Source organism: Gymnoscopelus microlampas (genome assembly GCF_963454915.1).
Source record: "Gymnoscopelus microlampas genome assembly, chromosome: 10".
NCBI lineage: Eukaryota > Metazoa > Chordata > Actinopteri > Myctophiformes > Myctophidae > Gymnoscopelus > Gymnoscopelus microlampas.
The window spans coordinates 31,435,001-31,452,474 of record NC_139947.1 but is presented as its reverse complement, the minus strand read 5'-3'; the positions used below and the strand labels follow the sequence as shown (position 1 = coordinate 31,452,474).

Genomic DNA, 17,474 nt, shown 5'->3' with positions numbered 1-17,474 from the left:
GTTTTGTGGGGGGGAACCTTCTGCATTCCACATAAATGATGGTCACGTCTGGTTAGCTGCAAACTATGTTTTCGCTACAGGCAAGTAGGTACTATGCCCAGACAGGAAACATAACAAAAGTTTTTAACTTATTCAAATTTGTCACTGAAAAGGAATGCGAGCTATAGTGAATAGCTACCTATAATTACGTATTCTTTTAGTAGAGGACATTTATAGATGTGAGGAAATGGTGCCAAAATGTTGAAACTTGAGGACAGCACAATTTCTTGGCCACATCTAAAAACAGCCTGGTTTGATTCCAATTTGCACTTTGCATTCTTGGCCCATTTCATCATTTGTTTTTGCAGCAAAGCTCCTGCCCAAAAATGCCCATATAAGAGGCAGCTGTGCAGCTAAAAACCTCTTACCAACAAGGTCATAAAAAGGAAGTATCTGTAGGTCTTACAAACAATTTTATTACTTGAAATACAAACAGGAAATACAAAAAGCCCAGCACCAAAACTGCACACAGTACATTTCCAATCAAAGTTCAAGATTATGCTGTCACTGTTTGGCCGTGCAGCCCACTGTTTTTGTGCCACAGCGTTCACTCTTACCCATTGGACTTTTTAAGTGTTGTATTGATATGTTAGTAAGATACGTGATGTGTCTTTGTCCAACACTTATGATCAGTGGAGGACAGAATATAGCAGATCTATGTCGGTCAGTGCTGGTTGTCCAATCAGCAAGGCTCGCTGCAGGCATGGCCACAGGTTGTCCGGCAGCACTTCTGTTCCTCAGGACATTGACCATCATGGTAGCAGTACTCGGCACACATGGGCGTCCCCTGGGGTTGCCCACATTTACCTCGCTTCACTAAAGACAAGCAAGAGGCACAGTGTCTGTTACAAGATCTAAAGATTTTTGCATTTTTGCGTCGCTGTTGGTCAGAAACCTCCATATTTTACTATTTTATGTTTTTTCATAAATTAACTCTTTGACTGCTATGGACGCGTTAACACGTCACATTTTAAACTTGGTCGTATGACAGTGTCATGTAAAAGTAGCAAAAACAACCAATCTACAAGATCACAATGTGTCGTGATGCAACGCACTATGAGCTCGCCGATCTGCTATTTTTGAAAAATGATCACCTATAACGATAATGCCCAAAATAGGGACTCCAGTTTGGAAGTAGTTAAGTCTGTCTGTGGGTTTTATAAAGTATTAACAAACAAGTAATAACCGCATTGAATCCATTGGAACACGGGTCATCTTTTCTATTTCCTGAAAAGTAACAGTTTTGGACAAACAGTACAAGGTTTCCGCCCATCAGCGACAATAGTCATTTCACTAGTTAACCAACAGCACATTTGTTTTGCATTGAAACAAAAGGTCTCTCATAGCAGCAGATATTAGAGACGTGCAACATTCTTGCTGTCAATTTGGCCTAAATCCAACCTTTGTATGGTGCGATGCACTGATGTCCACATCCATTGTGACAGCATTTCTCATCACTGGGGCAGTCACTGTCATCAGAGCAGTACTCAGCACACATCCCAGATCCCCAGTGTCTGCGAGGACACACTCCTGGCTTTGCTTGAGAGGAAAAGGGTTCAGAAATGCCAAAATCAACATAAGCGTGTGCATTTGAAACAGAAGCAGAAGCAGATTTTTCTGTTGCCCTTCAAAGCACAGCCAAGGCGAAGCACATTTGACAAGCCTTATGAGCTTAACTTCTATGACTGGTATCACTGGCCCAGAGATTTTGAGTCAAACACCTGACTATGATGCAACAGCTTACAGAACTTACAGAAAGCAGGAGGCACACAGACCCCTCCGCAGTCAAAGGTACAACACTTGTGGTCCTCAGGACAGTCCTCATCACAGTCACACCCCTTCTTTGATGGGATCACATTCAGACGTCTAGGGCAATGACCTGGTTTGGGGAGAATCACTGGTACAGAGACAGAAAGAGAGAAAATGAGAGAGCAGCACAACAAGCAAGGCTATACTTGGATCATGTTCAGTTGTACATCAATGTTGAACATTGTTAAGCTGCAGAAGTACATTTAATTGGAATTAAAAATATGTAATGTTTGTGCAATGCAATACTATGCTCTCCTGTTGTGTTGGAAGACAACAAAGCAAAATAAATCGGCAAACAAAAAAAATCAAACGATAGACTCACCATATTAATGCAACTGTTTTTAAGTTTATATTTTCATTAGGTGTTATGCATACTACTAACAAAACGTACCTGTTGAATTGCCATCAGCTTCTGCAGTGAAAACTATATTCAAACATGCAAAACCACATAGTGCAAAAATCAATGCACAAACTGCAGAGGAATGCATCTCCATTGCAGGCTTTACTTCCAACTGAAGAATGTACTTGAGTTTGGACAAATGCTCCAATACAACATGCAGAGTGTGAGCAATGCACAAAATACTGGGTCCCTGTGCCTGTCAAGTTGCATTCAACTACTGTTGGTTGTGATCAGCAAATGCCCAGGAAATGTGCTGCTTGGAATTGTGAACTCTTTGTGTTTTTACTTTCCAAACATTTATCTAAAGAAACGTATATTTTTCTTCCCATCAACATTGCTATTTTGAATGCAAAGCTCTCACTAAATATCACAGGAACCGTTTAGTAATATGCATTGTAACACCAGCAATTAATTTTGTCAAAGGTTGAAGTGAAATTTTATTTTTAATGAAACTCATTTGATACTGGATCCTGGATCCCCAGATAGCTGCTTGGACAATTCTTCAGTAGAAGTGTAACATACTGTATATGAAAACTCAAGTAACAGAGGTCATTTGTAAAAGAGATATGTTCAGTGAAATTAGAAACATCCACTCATTGTATACTTGCAGTTCAAGCGATACTGCAGTTAATGTGGAGGAATGGTTTATTTTCAAATGAATTTGTAGTTATCATTATTGACAAAATAGACAGGACATGGATAGTTGTCAAATGGCAATATTTAAGTTGAAATGGTGGAATTATATTCAGAAAGCACATATTCCATCTACAAGTAGATGGAAGTAGATTATTGACAGTAGTCAATAATTGCCATAACAAGCTTATGAAGCCTTGATACCGCCACACAAAAATAAGGTGTTAGCAACTTTCAACAATAAATACTGTGATGTGTTATACTGTAGGTATAGACTGTTGCATCCTTTTTTATTGCCCGCCCGATATTGCCATCTAGTGTTTTCTTCAAGTGGTACAGTAGCTATCTGAGTTTTAAATACATCTGTCATGCATTTCAGCCTATTGTCTCACTGTTGTTCACCACACAAGGGATAGGGCTGCTGGAAAGACAACTCTATAAATGCTTTTAAAATGCAGATTTATTGCAGGAAGATGTGTCTCTAAAGGGGAGATGGATACAGTATATTGCTGAATAAAGACCCCTTCCTTCAATTTCCGTTTCAAAATCAGTGGGGTCTCCATTCTCATGGAGAGTCTCCATCCACTACCATTGAAAAAAATAGTGTTAGTTGCCTCGTCGTATTGGTATTCAATTCTTATTTTAAGGGTTATTAAAAAAGGAACATCTCGGGTTGAGTATAGTGACCGCCGCTGCGGGCATAACGTTGTTGTTGTTTTTTTCTTCCAAATTTAAAAATATTTTTCTAATTTTTAGAAGGCGGAACATGCTGGTTGCATGGTCGTTCAGTTCAGGGACCAATCAGAATGTGAGAAACGTGTTTACAGCAGAGCCTTTGAAGCACTAAAACACAAAAACTAATTTAAAAAATGTTAAAAAATATAAATAAAATTAAATCTTAAAATAATAATAAATACTAATATTCCAAACCCAGGTAAATAATTAGGCCTAAAACTTAACTTGACATTGAAAACATAAAGTTTATTTGAAAAAATAAAAATGTCTGATGAAAAACTCTGACGAGGAGCTTACGCCAGTGCCATCTAATAGAAGGCTCTGGTGTTTACCAGTGATGGGAACAAGGCGGAAGGAGCATGCTGATTGGTGGTTGAGTTCAGGGACCAATCAGAAGAGGTGAAGAACGTGTTTACCAGAGTGTAGAACATAGAGTAACGTCACGCTTCGATCTCGCCGCAAAGCGGGCCTCTATGGGCTATAGTTCCAAACATTGGAACATTGGAGATAGACAGAGCACTTCCGCATTCCATTCTTACCATGGGAGTCAACGCTAGTGTCATAGCTCTCTTTATATGGCTCTGGTGTTTACGGATGAAGCAAGCAGCTGGCCAATGGCGTTGCAGGAAGGTCTCATGCGGCAGGTGTTTACGGATGTCCAGTCTGCAACAGACGTTAAATGTTGTTCAGACACTTTTCGGGTTAGACATGTGGCACATCAGCTCCGAGGAAAACAACACAACACAGTGGTGTAAAGTAACTATGTACATTTACTTAAGTAGCCTACTGTTTTAACAGTACTTACTTAAGTTTTCTTTTTACTTTAGTGGAGTCTTTTCAATGTTCTCTACTTTTACTTCTACACCACTACATCTCAGCAGCAAATATTGTACTTTTTCCACCACTGCACAACACAACACAGAGGACGTTAAATGTTTTCATCCAAACGAATTCATTTTGTCATTTCATTTTCACTGGCTTGAAGACAGAAATAAATAGTCGTTGGTTCCATCTGGGTCGGTCTTACCTGCTACTACCCCGGTCTAACCTCCGTAAAATGGCCAACAGGGGGTGCCCTGTTCTTTGTGCACATCATCAAGCTGAGGAAGGTAGGGTTGGCTGGCTGAACATAATAATGGGAGTTTTAATCTTGTGTGTGTGCTTGCGTGCGTGCGTGTTTACTTGTTTACTTGTACAAGTGCTGTAGAGAAATACAGTACACATTGTGAGGACAATTTTCCTGGTCCTCACAAGAGAAACGATTGTTTTAAAGCTAGGTTTACAATTTGGAAAAGACTGAAGTTGGGGTTAGGGTTAGGATGAAACATTTAGAGGTTAGGTTTAGGGGTTAAGGTTGGAGCTATGCTTGATTTATACTTAGTTGCATGCCGATGTCTTGCGCCGAAAATAGCTGATCTGTATCACATGAAGATGCTTCATCAGTCCCTACAGACGGAAGAGGAGGTCAGGATCACTGCACTGAGGGAGGAAGAGCAGCAGACGAGTCAGATGATGAAGAAGATTGAGGGTTTTCTCCCCAATTTAATCGTTATGCTAATTATTTCCTCCCCATACACATACACCTCCCCATACACCTATCCTCCTATCAGTAGGATACTGAGTCAGTATCCTACTGACTCACCTGTCAGTGAGGCGCCCCCACCGGGAGGATGTAGCGCCTCCTTCCGTCCTACTCCTGCAGCCCAACAGTCCCTGCTAACAGGTGCCGCCCCCAGCCCGTAGGGGTACATGCAGTAACAGTTATCACCCTCCCCACCCGGCTTCCTTCTCCTGAACACGGGTCAATTGTGTTTGTTGTTTGACACTCGGCAATTTGGGTAGATTGTGTTGCAATGTTTTCACCCTTTACCTGCACGCACGCACGCACGCACGCACGCACGCACGCACGCACGCACGCACGCACGCACGCACCCACCTACACACAGCCTCATCTTACTGTCCATCTATCCAACTTAACTCTTCCCTTCCTTTTTGTTATTCTCTTTGTCCTTTGTGCTCCAATATCCAGGCTCCTGAGCCTCTCAGTTTTCTCAAGGTGATGGCAGAGAGCAGCGTTAGGATCTGTTTTGGATGGCGAGATCCCAAACCAACACCTAGCAGACAGAGGTCAGCATCATCATCACACACTGACTACACACTGTGTACATTCTGTACAGTCACAGAAGACAGGTCATCTTATCTACCCTGCATAGCATGAGCTTAAGTACTGCATACAAAGTGAACGTGAGAAACATGACCTCAGATTTTATCTCCCATCTCCCAAGTACGTTTGGGAGGGAATTGACCAGTGTATTGTTTAGCAGGTGTATGAGTGTAATTGTTTGTCAATAAGAAATCCTGAGTCCTAGTTGTGACCTGTGACCTTTAAGCCCTATACAATTTGTTATACAGCAAAATATCCAATCTACAGGGTCACAACACGTCACACCGCAAAGTATTGTGATCCTGTAGATTGGATTGTTTTGCTATTTCTCGTACAACAAGTTATATATTACTATTTTAGCTATTTTGGAAAATGTTGACATGTCCAAAGGGACGTCAGGTTGAAAGTGATGAACAAGAAGTAGTTACTGTTGTTTACCTTGTACTGATGATGTTTTACCGTGAGTTATTTAATAATTAATCACTTTGCAATGTTACAAGCAGACGATAGTAATGGGGTCGGACAATATTCCTGCCTTCCAGAAATAGAACTAATGAGCTTAGAAGAGAGATCTAAAGCTCCTAACACTATGTAAAGATCAATATATCAAGCTAAACCCACATGTTTAAGAAACAGAACAGCTTTTGCGTCCACGATTAAAGTCCAGTTGAATAAAGGATGTACTACCACCGTTGGTGAAATAGCAAAAATATAGATGATCTACAAGCCCAGCCTATTTCTTTTTTAAAGAACATTTTTACATTTTCTTTTTAATTTAGCCTATAATGCCCAGAATAGGGATGCCAGGTTGAAAGTGGTTAATGACCTCAAGACAAAAGATGCCAATAATGTTACTGATTAAATCTGTTTACGGTTGTAATCCTAGGGTTTATTTGAAGAGACAACCACGTGATTGGTTTGATTGATTGATTGAATACTTTATTATTCAAAATGTAAACAGCACAAGGTACAGTCAGACATTAAAGCGGTCCTATGTATTCAATTCATCAACATATCATAAAAAAGAACACAATAATACATGTCATCAACAACAAATACAAAACACTATACTGTATGTACAAGGAGAAAAAGAAAAACGTTGCAGAGAATGACACCTTTCTATGAGAAATTGCATTTACCTCCCCTTGTGGTCTCCTGATAGATGTTTTTTCAGGCTAGTTTTGAAAGAAACCAGTGATTTAAAATGTTTAATGGATGGTGTCAGGGCAGAGTAGTTTGTTCTATATTTGGGTAGTAACAGATCGTTGTCGCTCCCTCTAGTATTGTGGCTGTCATTCACTTTGGAGAAGTAGTTAGGGTATTGAGGTCACTGGCCCTTTGACTATCTTAAATACCAATCCCTAGCAAAGTGTGTTGGAATTAGGTGGGTCATGGGCTTTAGGCCGAGAAGTAGTCGAATCAGTTTGTTTTGGGAGGTCTGAACTAAGGCTTAGTTAGGTTAATGCAACAGTGCAGAAAGCCTACAGTCAAACATGGTGGTGCCAACATTCAGGTTGGGTCTGTTTCGCTTTAAATTGAATGTTAAATATTTTAAAAAATACCAAACTGGGTGGCAGTACTACGTTGGCCTACTGGCAGTGTGCACAATAGATTTGGCGCTGATCCGTCGAGCTATTTAAGATTAGACTCACACACTCTTATAGATGGCATGCCTCCTTCAGAGCAACGCCGTAATAAATATACATAGAAACATAGAAAGATTACATTGTCAGTATTAGCAGTAGTAGTATTGTTGCTCAGTGTTGTTACCTCTACCAACCGAGTTAGACGGGGTAATGTTTGCTGTGCCATTCCATTTGTCTCCGATTTTCATGAAACTTGGTGGGAATGAGCAGAAGAATATGATTAACTTTTGTGTTGAATGGGTCAAAGTCAAGTCAAAATAAATGTCCAGGTCAAAATGACATAATCAGACATATACCTGTGAAAATTGCACATCCTGACAAACCTGCACCCCTTTTTATTCTCTGGTTCATGACATCTGCAGCCCCCAGCATTCCAGCCGCCCCCCCAGCTTTACCAGCAGGCCATGCAGGAGACACACATGCCTCACCCCTCGGACACTGAGAGGATCAGGTAAAATGATGCTCTCTGTGAGATTGAGACATTTATACTCTCAATCTATACTTCGTTGTATGATGCTGTCACGCACTGAAAATAGCTGATCTACAAGCTCTGAACACGTTGCAGTGCAATGCGTTGTGAGCTTGCAGGTCTGCTATTTCCGCAAGCAACACCGTCGTACAACGGAGTACAACATTTCCATTAACGAGGCTATGTGACGATTTCTCATAACTGGTATTATGTGGTTTTATACATTTTAAATGGAGGAAAACCCATGGATTTTAGCCTCCAAGAGTTAATGACTATTACAACACTGATGTATTAGCAATATGGAAAAATCTAATTTAGAAGAGTCACGGTTTATAAGCAAAAAGTTAAATACATTTAAAGGATTGATAATGTAAATAAATGGTGGTTAGTATTTGCAAACATAGTATTTAAATATATATATAAACATAATTATCATTTCAGTCTTAATTTTACAGCACACTTCATGTCTATATGACGTATTTGTTTGCCATCTAGTTGTGACTCTCCGTAAATGTGCCTTTTGGCCATTTCTGTAAGATTGTATTGTGTTGTTGAAGCTCCATTACATTCTTGTGTCTTGTGGTGTTTGCATTTGATTTGTTTTTAATATTCCACTCATGTGGAAAGGTGTTTGATTGTCTTTTCTATTTGATGGTGTTACAGGGAGTACTTGATGAGGAAACTCTGTCCCACGCTGCCCTTCTATCACCAGAATCCCCCTCACCATTCAGACTGAGTTCTAGCAGAGACTGGCAACAGAAACTCTTCTTCATCTTCTCCTGAAGGTAAGGAACAAATACACACGCATGTATTCAGAAATGTTGGTAGCTGTGCGTCCTGCTTGTCTGACACATATTGTTCCAGAAGATCATATTAAACACACTAGCTATGCGTCCAGGGGACACACAGTGTTTTTATTTTTTATATTTTACTCAACACAAACATCTACTAGAGAATCTACATTTTGTTTTACCATCCCCACATTTTCGGGTCTGAGTCTGAAGTGATTTACAAGTTGTAAATCACTGTATGCGTGACTGTGCGCATGCTCAGCTAAGAGGTTGAATTGAGAGCACAGAGTCGTTTTACGCTGTTGTATGACAGAGCATATATTAAGCATAAGAATTGCTTGATTGTAAGGACAAGGGACATTGTCATTAAATGGGCTACTTCAGAAAACAACTGTGATAGCAACTTGACAACTGCACTGTTAAAAACTCTGAGACAGAAACAGAGATTTTCTTTCGTCTTCCACACCCCTGTCTTCTGGAGGGCTCGATCATTGGGCCTATAATTTTCTAACTATATCTTCTGACACCTCTTTTGTCTCAAGTAAAATAGAGAGCATAGTGTTTGGGCCTAGTGGTCTTATACCCACTGACCTGGGTTCCCTGCAACCTTACAGTTAAACCTGTGGTCTCCAATCTCTGCGTCAAATTGGACAATGCGCTTAAACTTGACAAACAGATAAATGTTGTGGTCAGATCCTGCTTTTATCATCTGAGGCTGCTTGCTCAAATCAAGTCTGTGCTATCTTTTAATGATTTTGAGCGAGTGATTCATGCTTTTATTTCCACACGTTTGGACTACTGTAATGCACTCTATGCTGGCTTAAACCAAGCCTCCATTGCACGTTTACAGTTAGTCCAAAATGCTGCGGCACGTCTCTTAACTAGAACCCGCAAGCGTGACTACATTACACACATTCTGGCTTCACTTCACTGGCTCCCTGTTCGCTTCAGAATTGATTTTATTGTTTGGCACCTCAGTATCTCTCTGAACTACTAGAAATCTGTACTCCCCCAAGGTCATTGCGGTCTGCGAACCAGTTGAAACTTGGCGTCCCTATGACACGTTTAAAGACCAGAGGTGACCGAGCCTTTTCAGTAGTAGCCCCCAAATTATGGAATGAGCTCCCCTCCCATGTGAGTTATGTATTTTATGTAGTTTATTTACCTTTTTTCTCTCTTTTCTGTGCAGCAAATGTGCTACAGTATATAAGTAAAGTGGATTGGATTGGATTGGATAACTGTAAATATACAATGTTATGAGCAGATTATAATACATGTATACTTAACCTTATAAGCCATTATAAAAAATGTTATAATGTGTTGTGATTATTGTTATAAACAATTATAAAAAGCAATATGAAATTCATGATAGCTTATAACTGTAATTATACGATATTATAGGCATATCATAATGCATTAAAAGTATGTTATAAGGCATTATAGCCATGGGCTTCATAGAAAGTGTTACCACCTATTGGACACAATGTTTTTGTATTTTTCAATTGACCTATTCCAAGCCCCTCTCCTGCATCACACTTGTCTCATTAACAGCACTCATCTTGTCACCACATTCAAATGACCTCCTAGTATAAAACTGTAGGCTGTGCTACTTGAGATAATCTGCGTTGTAGAGAAAAACATCAGAACAAATGCAGAGTCGTGTTTTTAAACCACTAACATCACAAGATACAGACAGGAGATAGATACACACTTTGCTTCCGTGTCTATATGAGATATTACAGCAGGGTTTGCATGCTATTAGGTTTCAGATGTAAGTCTGGTCCTCTTCTCTTAGCTGTGAGATTGTCCTGTCTCTCTGATTCAGCCCCCTGATCTTGATAAGACAGTGCCTACGCAAGCAATCTTCTGCACTCTGTCATAGTGTATCAGCTGAAAACACAATAAGTTAGCATTATTTGTGTGGTTTATGGTATAAGCAGGAAACAATGGATTTATTATATCAACAGCAAGGTCCAAGACAAACGCGCATGGATGGCAAATGATGATGATGATGATGATGATGATAATTCTTGAAAAATAAATCATCAAATCCTTTGTTGTGAAATATTACAAAGGCTACACGGTCAGTAACTGTGCAGTTATATATTAGGTTTGTCTTATACACAGCCATATATGGTTGTAATCATGTGACTGTAAATGCCGTGCCAAGCCCATTCTTGTCAGCTTATTCAGGGGCCTCACAAATAGTATTTCCATTTAGATTGGTAGATATCAATATAATACATGGGAGGTATGTTACGTGTGTGTTACTATCTAAGTCCACTGGGTGGCAGTCTCTATTTGGAATAGAAGTGGTGCCTGGTTGCTAGTCTTGCCCATAGGCTGTGCGTTACTCCCATAATATTCTCATAATCCTTAAAAAATGTGTGTTTACCAGATAATAACATCAACCAATATCTAATCTTTTACGTTGCTATTCTTCTACTTTTCATACATTTTCTAGCTTTATAAAATATGAATCTGAACTGGTTTTAATATGGAGCTGTGCAGTGTAACTATGTAAATGTATGCTGTCTTGCTCCAACTTGATTGACAGGTACCCTCAAAACCCTGAAACAGAGAGAATCCAGAGGGTTATTATACAGGGGGCAGTGAGGAGTAATTTTACCCCCAGGAATGGAAGGGCCATGCAATTTACATGTCCAAGAACGTGTTGTACAGCATGGCTTATGGGCAGCATTGCAGCCAATGGAATCCTAGCTGTCGGCTGATTTAGTCCAAGGAATGAGTGGCATGCTCTCTCATTTACTTTCATGTGTTATGCTATCTGACACCTGCATGTATGTACTGTACGTACGCACGCACGCACACACACACACACACACACACACACACACACACACACACACACACACACACACACACACACACACACACACACACACACACACACACTCACAGAGTAAAATCCTGAGTGTTCATTTTACTCTTGGAGTATCGAATGGATAAATCAACACTTGAGGGTTTTACTGTGTGCACAGTAGGCCTGTCCCCGACTAAGGATTTGTCAAATCTGATTCGCCAAATGTTGCCTATAGTCGACTAATAGTCGACTAATGCAACACCCAAAAAAATATATATATATTAAAAAAAAAGAAAATTGGCATGATTCGACTGAGAGATTGGCAGTCGATTCAGTTTGATTCGACTGCCAATCTCAGTCGAATCATGCAAAAAAGATGCATTGGAGGAACATTCCATTTGAGCTGTAGGGGTGCTTAATGTCTGATTTAACATATACTTGCTTGGTCCAAATAAATCATGATGTATATCCTATTTTTGGCAAACTATTACTTAATTAATATAACAAATTAGGCCAATCTCTCAGTAAAGAAAAACATATTTTTTTCCCCCTTTTTTTAAATAATTCGACTAAGAGATTGGCAGTCGACTCAGACTCCCCTCGACTTATTAGTCGACTATTCGAATGATCGAGGTCAGGCCTAGTGCACAGTAATCAATGTCAATTGTCATGCCTCATGTTCTAAATTAACGCTTTCCTTGACGTAACTTGCAGTGACCGGCGCCCTGCAACAGTGGCTTATGTACTGTACATACATACACAGGCCTCTTCCATGACACTGTATTGTGTGCTCAAATACAGTTTGTCTTGTATTCTCATCACACCTTGCAAACTCCCTGTTCCTTCTGCCAGCTCACTCACCCCACCCACCCAGCCCAATCATTCTTTCCTCATTCTCCAGTGTATTCTTTTTTCTTCTTTTTTTTCATTTTTTCTGTCCTTGGGAATTCAATCATGGCATAGTCGAATATCCTTCCTCTACTGTATGTAACAAAGCATGGCTAGGTTTTACTGTATGTCCTTGAGATAATGATGATGGTATCGCTTTCACCGCTGGTTCTGTATGTACATGTGTAATGCAAGCAAGGGACAAAAACATACTGATTGTTTAGTATGAGGACTGACCAATATTTTTATGTTTTCATCCCTTTCTTGGTCAGCTAGATGAAAGTTAAATACTTTCAACTTAGCGTTGATATTTTTGGCAGAAATCTTCAAACAATGTCAAAACAATAAATAGAAATGAGAAAAAATGTGAGAATAGCAGATCTACGTGCAAGCTCACAACATTGTAAATCCACTCTACACCATCATACAATGTATATAAGTATAAGTATAAAATAGTGCTTACGTGGTTAAAGTTTTAACAGTAGTATAGTATAAGATAAGTCAAGCTTGAAACTGGCAAGATGTCATGGCGCTCAAAATATGTCTATACATTTTGAGGAAATCAGACTATTTATCAGACTTCCAGGTGCCTTCCCTATTGTTACTCAGATAGCCAGATGGGAGATGAACAATAGCAGATTGATACTGTATGCTGGCATAATAAAATAGGAAAATAAGCAAGAAATGAAATTAAGAAATGTCATGCAAGTGAACTTCGTCATTCAGGAAATGAAGTTTAATTCCAAAATTAGACATCTGCCATTTAAAAAGACACACCTGCTCACACAAATACTTACAGACCAGATCATTTATATTTCAGCTATATTGAATGACCAACTCCAAAATTATTATTATCGTTCGTTTTTTCTGTACAAAAATGCACACATTGTTTGAATATGAAACATTACTTTGAATACAATTAGATTTTGTGTGTATGATTCTCACGCAATGATGAGAAGCTATGACAGAATTCTCATATCTCATCTAGCAAACATGATAAATAACCATAATTTTTGCCTCTTGCTCATAATGTCTCCAGACCCACCCAAAACAAGTCAGAAGTCTGACCTTGTGACCTGAGCGTGCCCAACCCCCTCCTCCAGGCACCCATAGTCAATCATGTATTACACTTGTGCATTAGCCTGCTTTTGACCTCTCTATGCTAAACCCAATTGCCATATTATCTCCACCTTAATGCTCTAGTCGTAGTTATCTTCCTGGAACTGAATCTGATTTTGTGCTCCACTTTACCCCCAGGCATCCTCAAATGACTGTTAGGCACTATAGAGGGCCGCCTCATCTAAATCACCAAGAGTGGGAATTGGGGATATAGGGCATGCACGGGGCTGCACTACTAAGGAACCAGCCTATGTGGAGGGGACATTATTCCTGGTGCTGGAAATGAAAGATTCAGGTTGGGTATAAGAATGGGTTGTTTTGGAATCGGTTGCTCCTACTGTCCTATGATTAGAAATTCTTCCCCCACTCCCCAATTGGTTGAAATTGTGATTGTACTGTAATTTGCTATGAAAGGTCACTCCTACTACCTGCCTTTTTTTTAACGTCTACAATTACACAATTATCACTTAGCTACCATAGATATTATTGCTAATGCGCTTGACCGCCACTTCCACCAATACATTTACTTACGCCGCTAATACCAAGAGTAATGACGATCCTACGATAATATTCCGAAGTCAAAAACAATCTTGACGCCACTAATGATGAAGCATGCTCAGAAATCTCTCCCGTCATCCCCACTGTCTCCTACCCTGGGCTGAGGGAGCTGGCCAGGCCCCACGGCCCCATGGGAAATCTCTAATGTATTCAGCCCGGCCTTGGGAAGTAAAATGAAAACAAATGTGGTGTAATAAAGGAGAGAAGATGAAGCGATTCTGTGATGATGCTCTCCACCGGCCCTATAAATCAAAATAAAACTGGAGCAGGTCATATGTGCCCCACTCGCCAACCCCCACCCTCCTACCCCATCCACCTACACCCCCTCTCCCGCCCCCATGCATACAGATAATGGTGGTTAGAGGGATGTGGGGGTAAGGTATATGGAGAAGATCCTATCTATCTCCACCACTACAACTGAGACACACGTTTTTGTGCCCTCATATGATATAATGTTTGCAAAAGAGATGCAAGGAAAATATAGCTCTGGCTGACCTAGATTGGATAATTTGGCAATACTACGAGCAGTTCTTGATTGTGTAACTACAAGTGGATTAATTGTAGTAGTACAAACGGTACTTAATTATCATATGTATATATTATTATAATGTGCCAAACATTATATGCTGTATATCCAAAATGTTGCTGAGATTCCGTAATTTGCACTGACCTTGTCCTGACTTAACTTTTATGTTCTGCTCGCTTTTACTTTCCTCCTAACCTGATGCTGCCTTGGGAGAAGGGCCCAATCTAGGTTGTTGCTCCTAACCATTTCCTGATCATTAGTTTGGAAATGACGCTGCCAACACTGTCAGTAGTACCATTGTATACCTCTAGGGGCTGCTGTGGTGTTAATATACTTATGAAACCAAAATGGTCCCAAACAGAGAGACCAGTGATGTCAGCGGCTGTTCTCATTATATAGAAAAATCACTTAAACTTGCAAACAGCTGGTTATCTTGGTTTAGATTTGGGGAAAGCAATTGAGTGAGTTCCTTCAATCAAAAACAAAGATCATTGTTTGGGGGATTAGAGTTGATCTGAAAAATGTCAACCCGAGGTGGGCAGAGCGACATTACTATTTCAGCTTGTAGTATATTGGACTTAAAGGTCAGTAACTATTTGCTGAGGTTTTATACTTCCAGGGTACTTTTACGTGTGTGTGCGTGCGTGCGTGCGTGCGTGTGTGGTACTCTTCAAATCCCTTTCAAACCAGCTGACTTTGAAGATGGATAGGAGACTCACTCTGACAAGGTACCTACTTATTACACAGATAAAGAATCGTAAACAGAGAGCACAATAAATAATTGATACCTAATAAGTCGGGAGAGAGAGCACACCACGCTCCTTTTTATTTTCGGGCCAAGAGAGGAGAGAGAGAGCGAAAGCCTCCTGAGTTGTTTATTTGCTCCCTCCCCTTCTTTCTTTTCATGTCCTTCTCATTTTACGAGCCATGAGTCAACACAGCACACGTAAATGATATTTTGACACAGAGAGCCATGAATAATGCATTTGAATTTACTTTTATGCCAGAGTTAGACCCCTCTATGCACCCTTTCTCCTTCCCCCTCCTTTCCTCCTCTCTCCTCATCCCCCCTTCAACTCCCTCTCCTCCCCTCCTCTCCTCCTACGGTACCTCCTTTCTTTCTCCTCATCCCTTCCTCTGTTCTCCACACATCAATGTGATCCCTCAACCTCCTTGTCTTCTTCCGAGTTAGACCCCGTTCTCTGCTCCCCATCCCAGACCTTATACGCGTCTCGAGGCAGTAGAAGTCATTGGTGGTGGAGGAATCGCAGAGATGAACAGCGATCTCTGATTTCACGATCCATCAGCATTTCCTATCCAGCCCTCACTCCTCCTCAGACACACCTGCTCACCATCACATGTCCACCGTTATCATGTGGTCAGCAGTCATTGAGGGGGGCCATTGAGTCCCTGAGAGATATCTTTTCAGAAGTTACCAAGACAACAATGAGGGAATTATCATTTGAGCGTAGTAGCGAGACCGTGATTGAAGCTCAGTTTAAAGGTCAGCGGTTGAATTATATTCGAAATGTGAATATTTAGACAGATGCCAGGTTCATTGTTTACCTGGTATCCTATAGTTGCAATGTGCAGATTGTTATTTAGATAGCATATTGTTTAGACAGATGCTAGGTTCATTGTTTACCTGGTATCATATAGTTTCAATGTACAGATTGTTATTTAGATAGCATATTGTTTACACAGATGCTAGGTTCATGGTTTGCCTGGCGTAATAGTTTCTTGAGGCACTACACTGTTCACTATGCATTCTTTGTTTGTGATTAGTTACCATGCTTATTGTAAGTCGCTCTGGACAAGAGCCTCTGCTAAATACCTCAATTGTAAATTGTAAAATGCAGTTGTGCATATCTAAATATCCAGTCCAAGAGAGTTATGACCAACAAGCAGACTGTAAAATCAGCTAGTCGCTCTGTTAACTTGCTGTAGCACTGTTGTTTGCTTGGGGCTGGCCCCTGAAGTCACCAGACACATTCTGCTTTTAAATTTGAATTCATAATGCCGTTATGGTGCAGAATAACTTGCTTGTTTCACAACAAACTGGTAAAGTGACAGCGGAGGAAGTGATGCTGACTTTCCTGACAATGAGTCACGGGGCTCTGCCTTCACCACCATCATCCTCATTGTCACTGTCAATATAATTGTCATCTTCATTGCCTATATACATTCACCATCGCCTTCATGACCTTTAACCATGACGTCATCCTCATCCTATAACATCCCTCAGGATCATCATCCTATTCCTTCTCGTAACACATCATGCCTATCACCATCTAGAACAGGGGTTCCCAAACTTCCATAGGACTCTCAAATAGCCATAGCCTCTGGCTGCAGCCCCCCTTATGGCTTAAAAACAACAACGGAAATAGCCGATCTACAAACTCTCTCAACCCGTCGCAAAGCTTTTTTGGGAATTTTTGAAAACATTTTGACAATAATGACATGCCTAAAAAGGGATGCCATGTTGAAAGTTCTCCTGCCCATAAGCTACTTATTTACAACTTGGGAGTTATTCTGCCCCTCATCCTCTTGTCTGTCCCTCCCTGCCTGGAGAGGCGGTATAGTGGGGATGAATAATCTTCGTCATCCTCGGAGTGGTTCTTCATTCATAATTTACCACCTCCACCCCATTACGTTTGATTAAAGCCAGTGACCTGAAAATACAGAAGGAATCGGCTCCCTCAAGTATGGCGTCAACACTGTGAGCGCTCGCTGCGCACATGTCGCCCAAGAAAACATCAATAGCTCTGTCCAATATCAATATCTGGCCTCTCGCTCCTATTATATTCAACATGGGAATATGGCTGTCACAAAGGTTCCAACCAGAGATCTTGTTTTTTATTAGTGGGGGGCAG

At 40.5% G+C, this 17,474-nt stretch overlaps 1 protein-coding gene across 1 annotated transcript; it reads right to left on the bottom strand.

The window, feature by feature from the left end:
• Positions 1–435: 435 nt before the first annotated feature.
• On the bottom strand, positions 436–2,359 carry wfdc2 (WAP four-disulfide core domain 2). Its single transcript, XM_084069850.1, has 4 exons — positions 2,240–2,359; positions 1,793–1,936; positions 1,441–1,578; positions 436–855 (listed from the first exon to the last, which is right to left on the bottom strand). The coding sequence occupies exons 1-4, from the start codon at positions 2,340–2,342 to the stop codon at positions 722–724; spliced, it is 519 nt and encodes a 172-aa protein (XP_083925976.1). The 5' UTR covers positions 2,343–2,359; the 3' UTR covers positions 436–721.
• Positions 2,360–17,474: the final 15,115 nt, after the last annotated feature.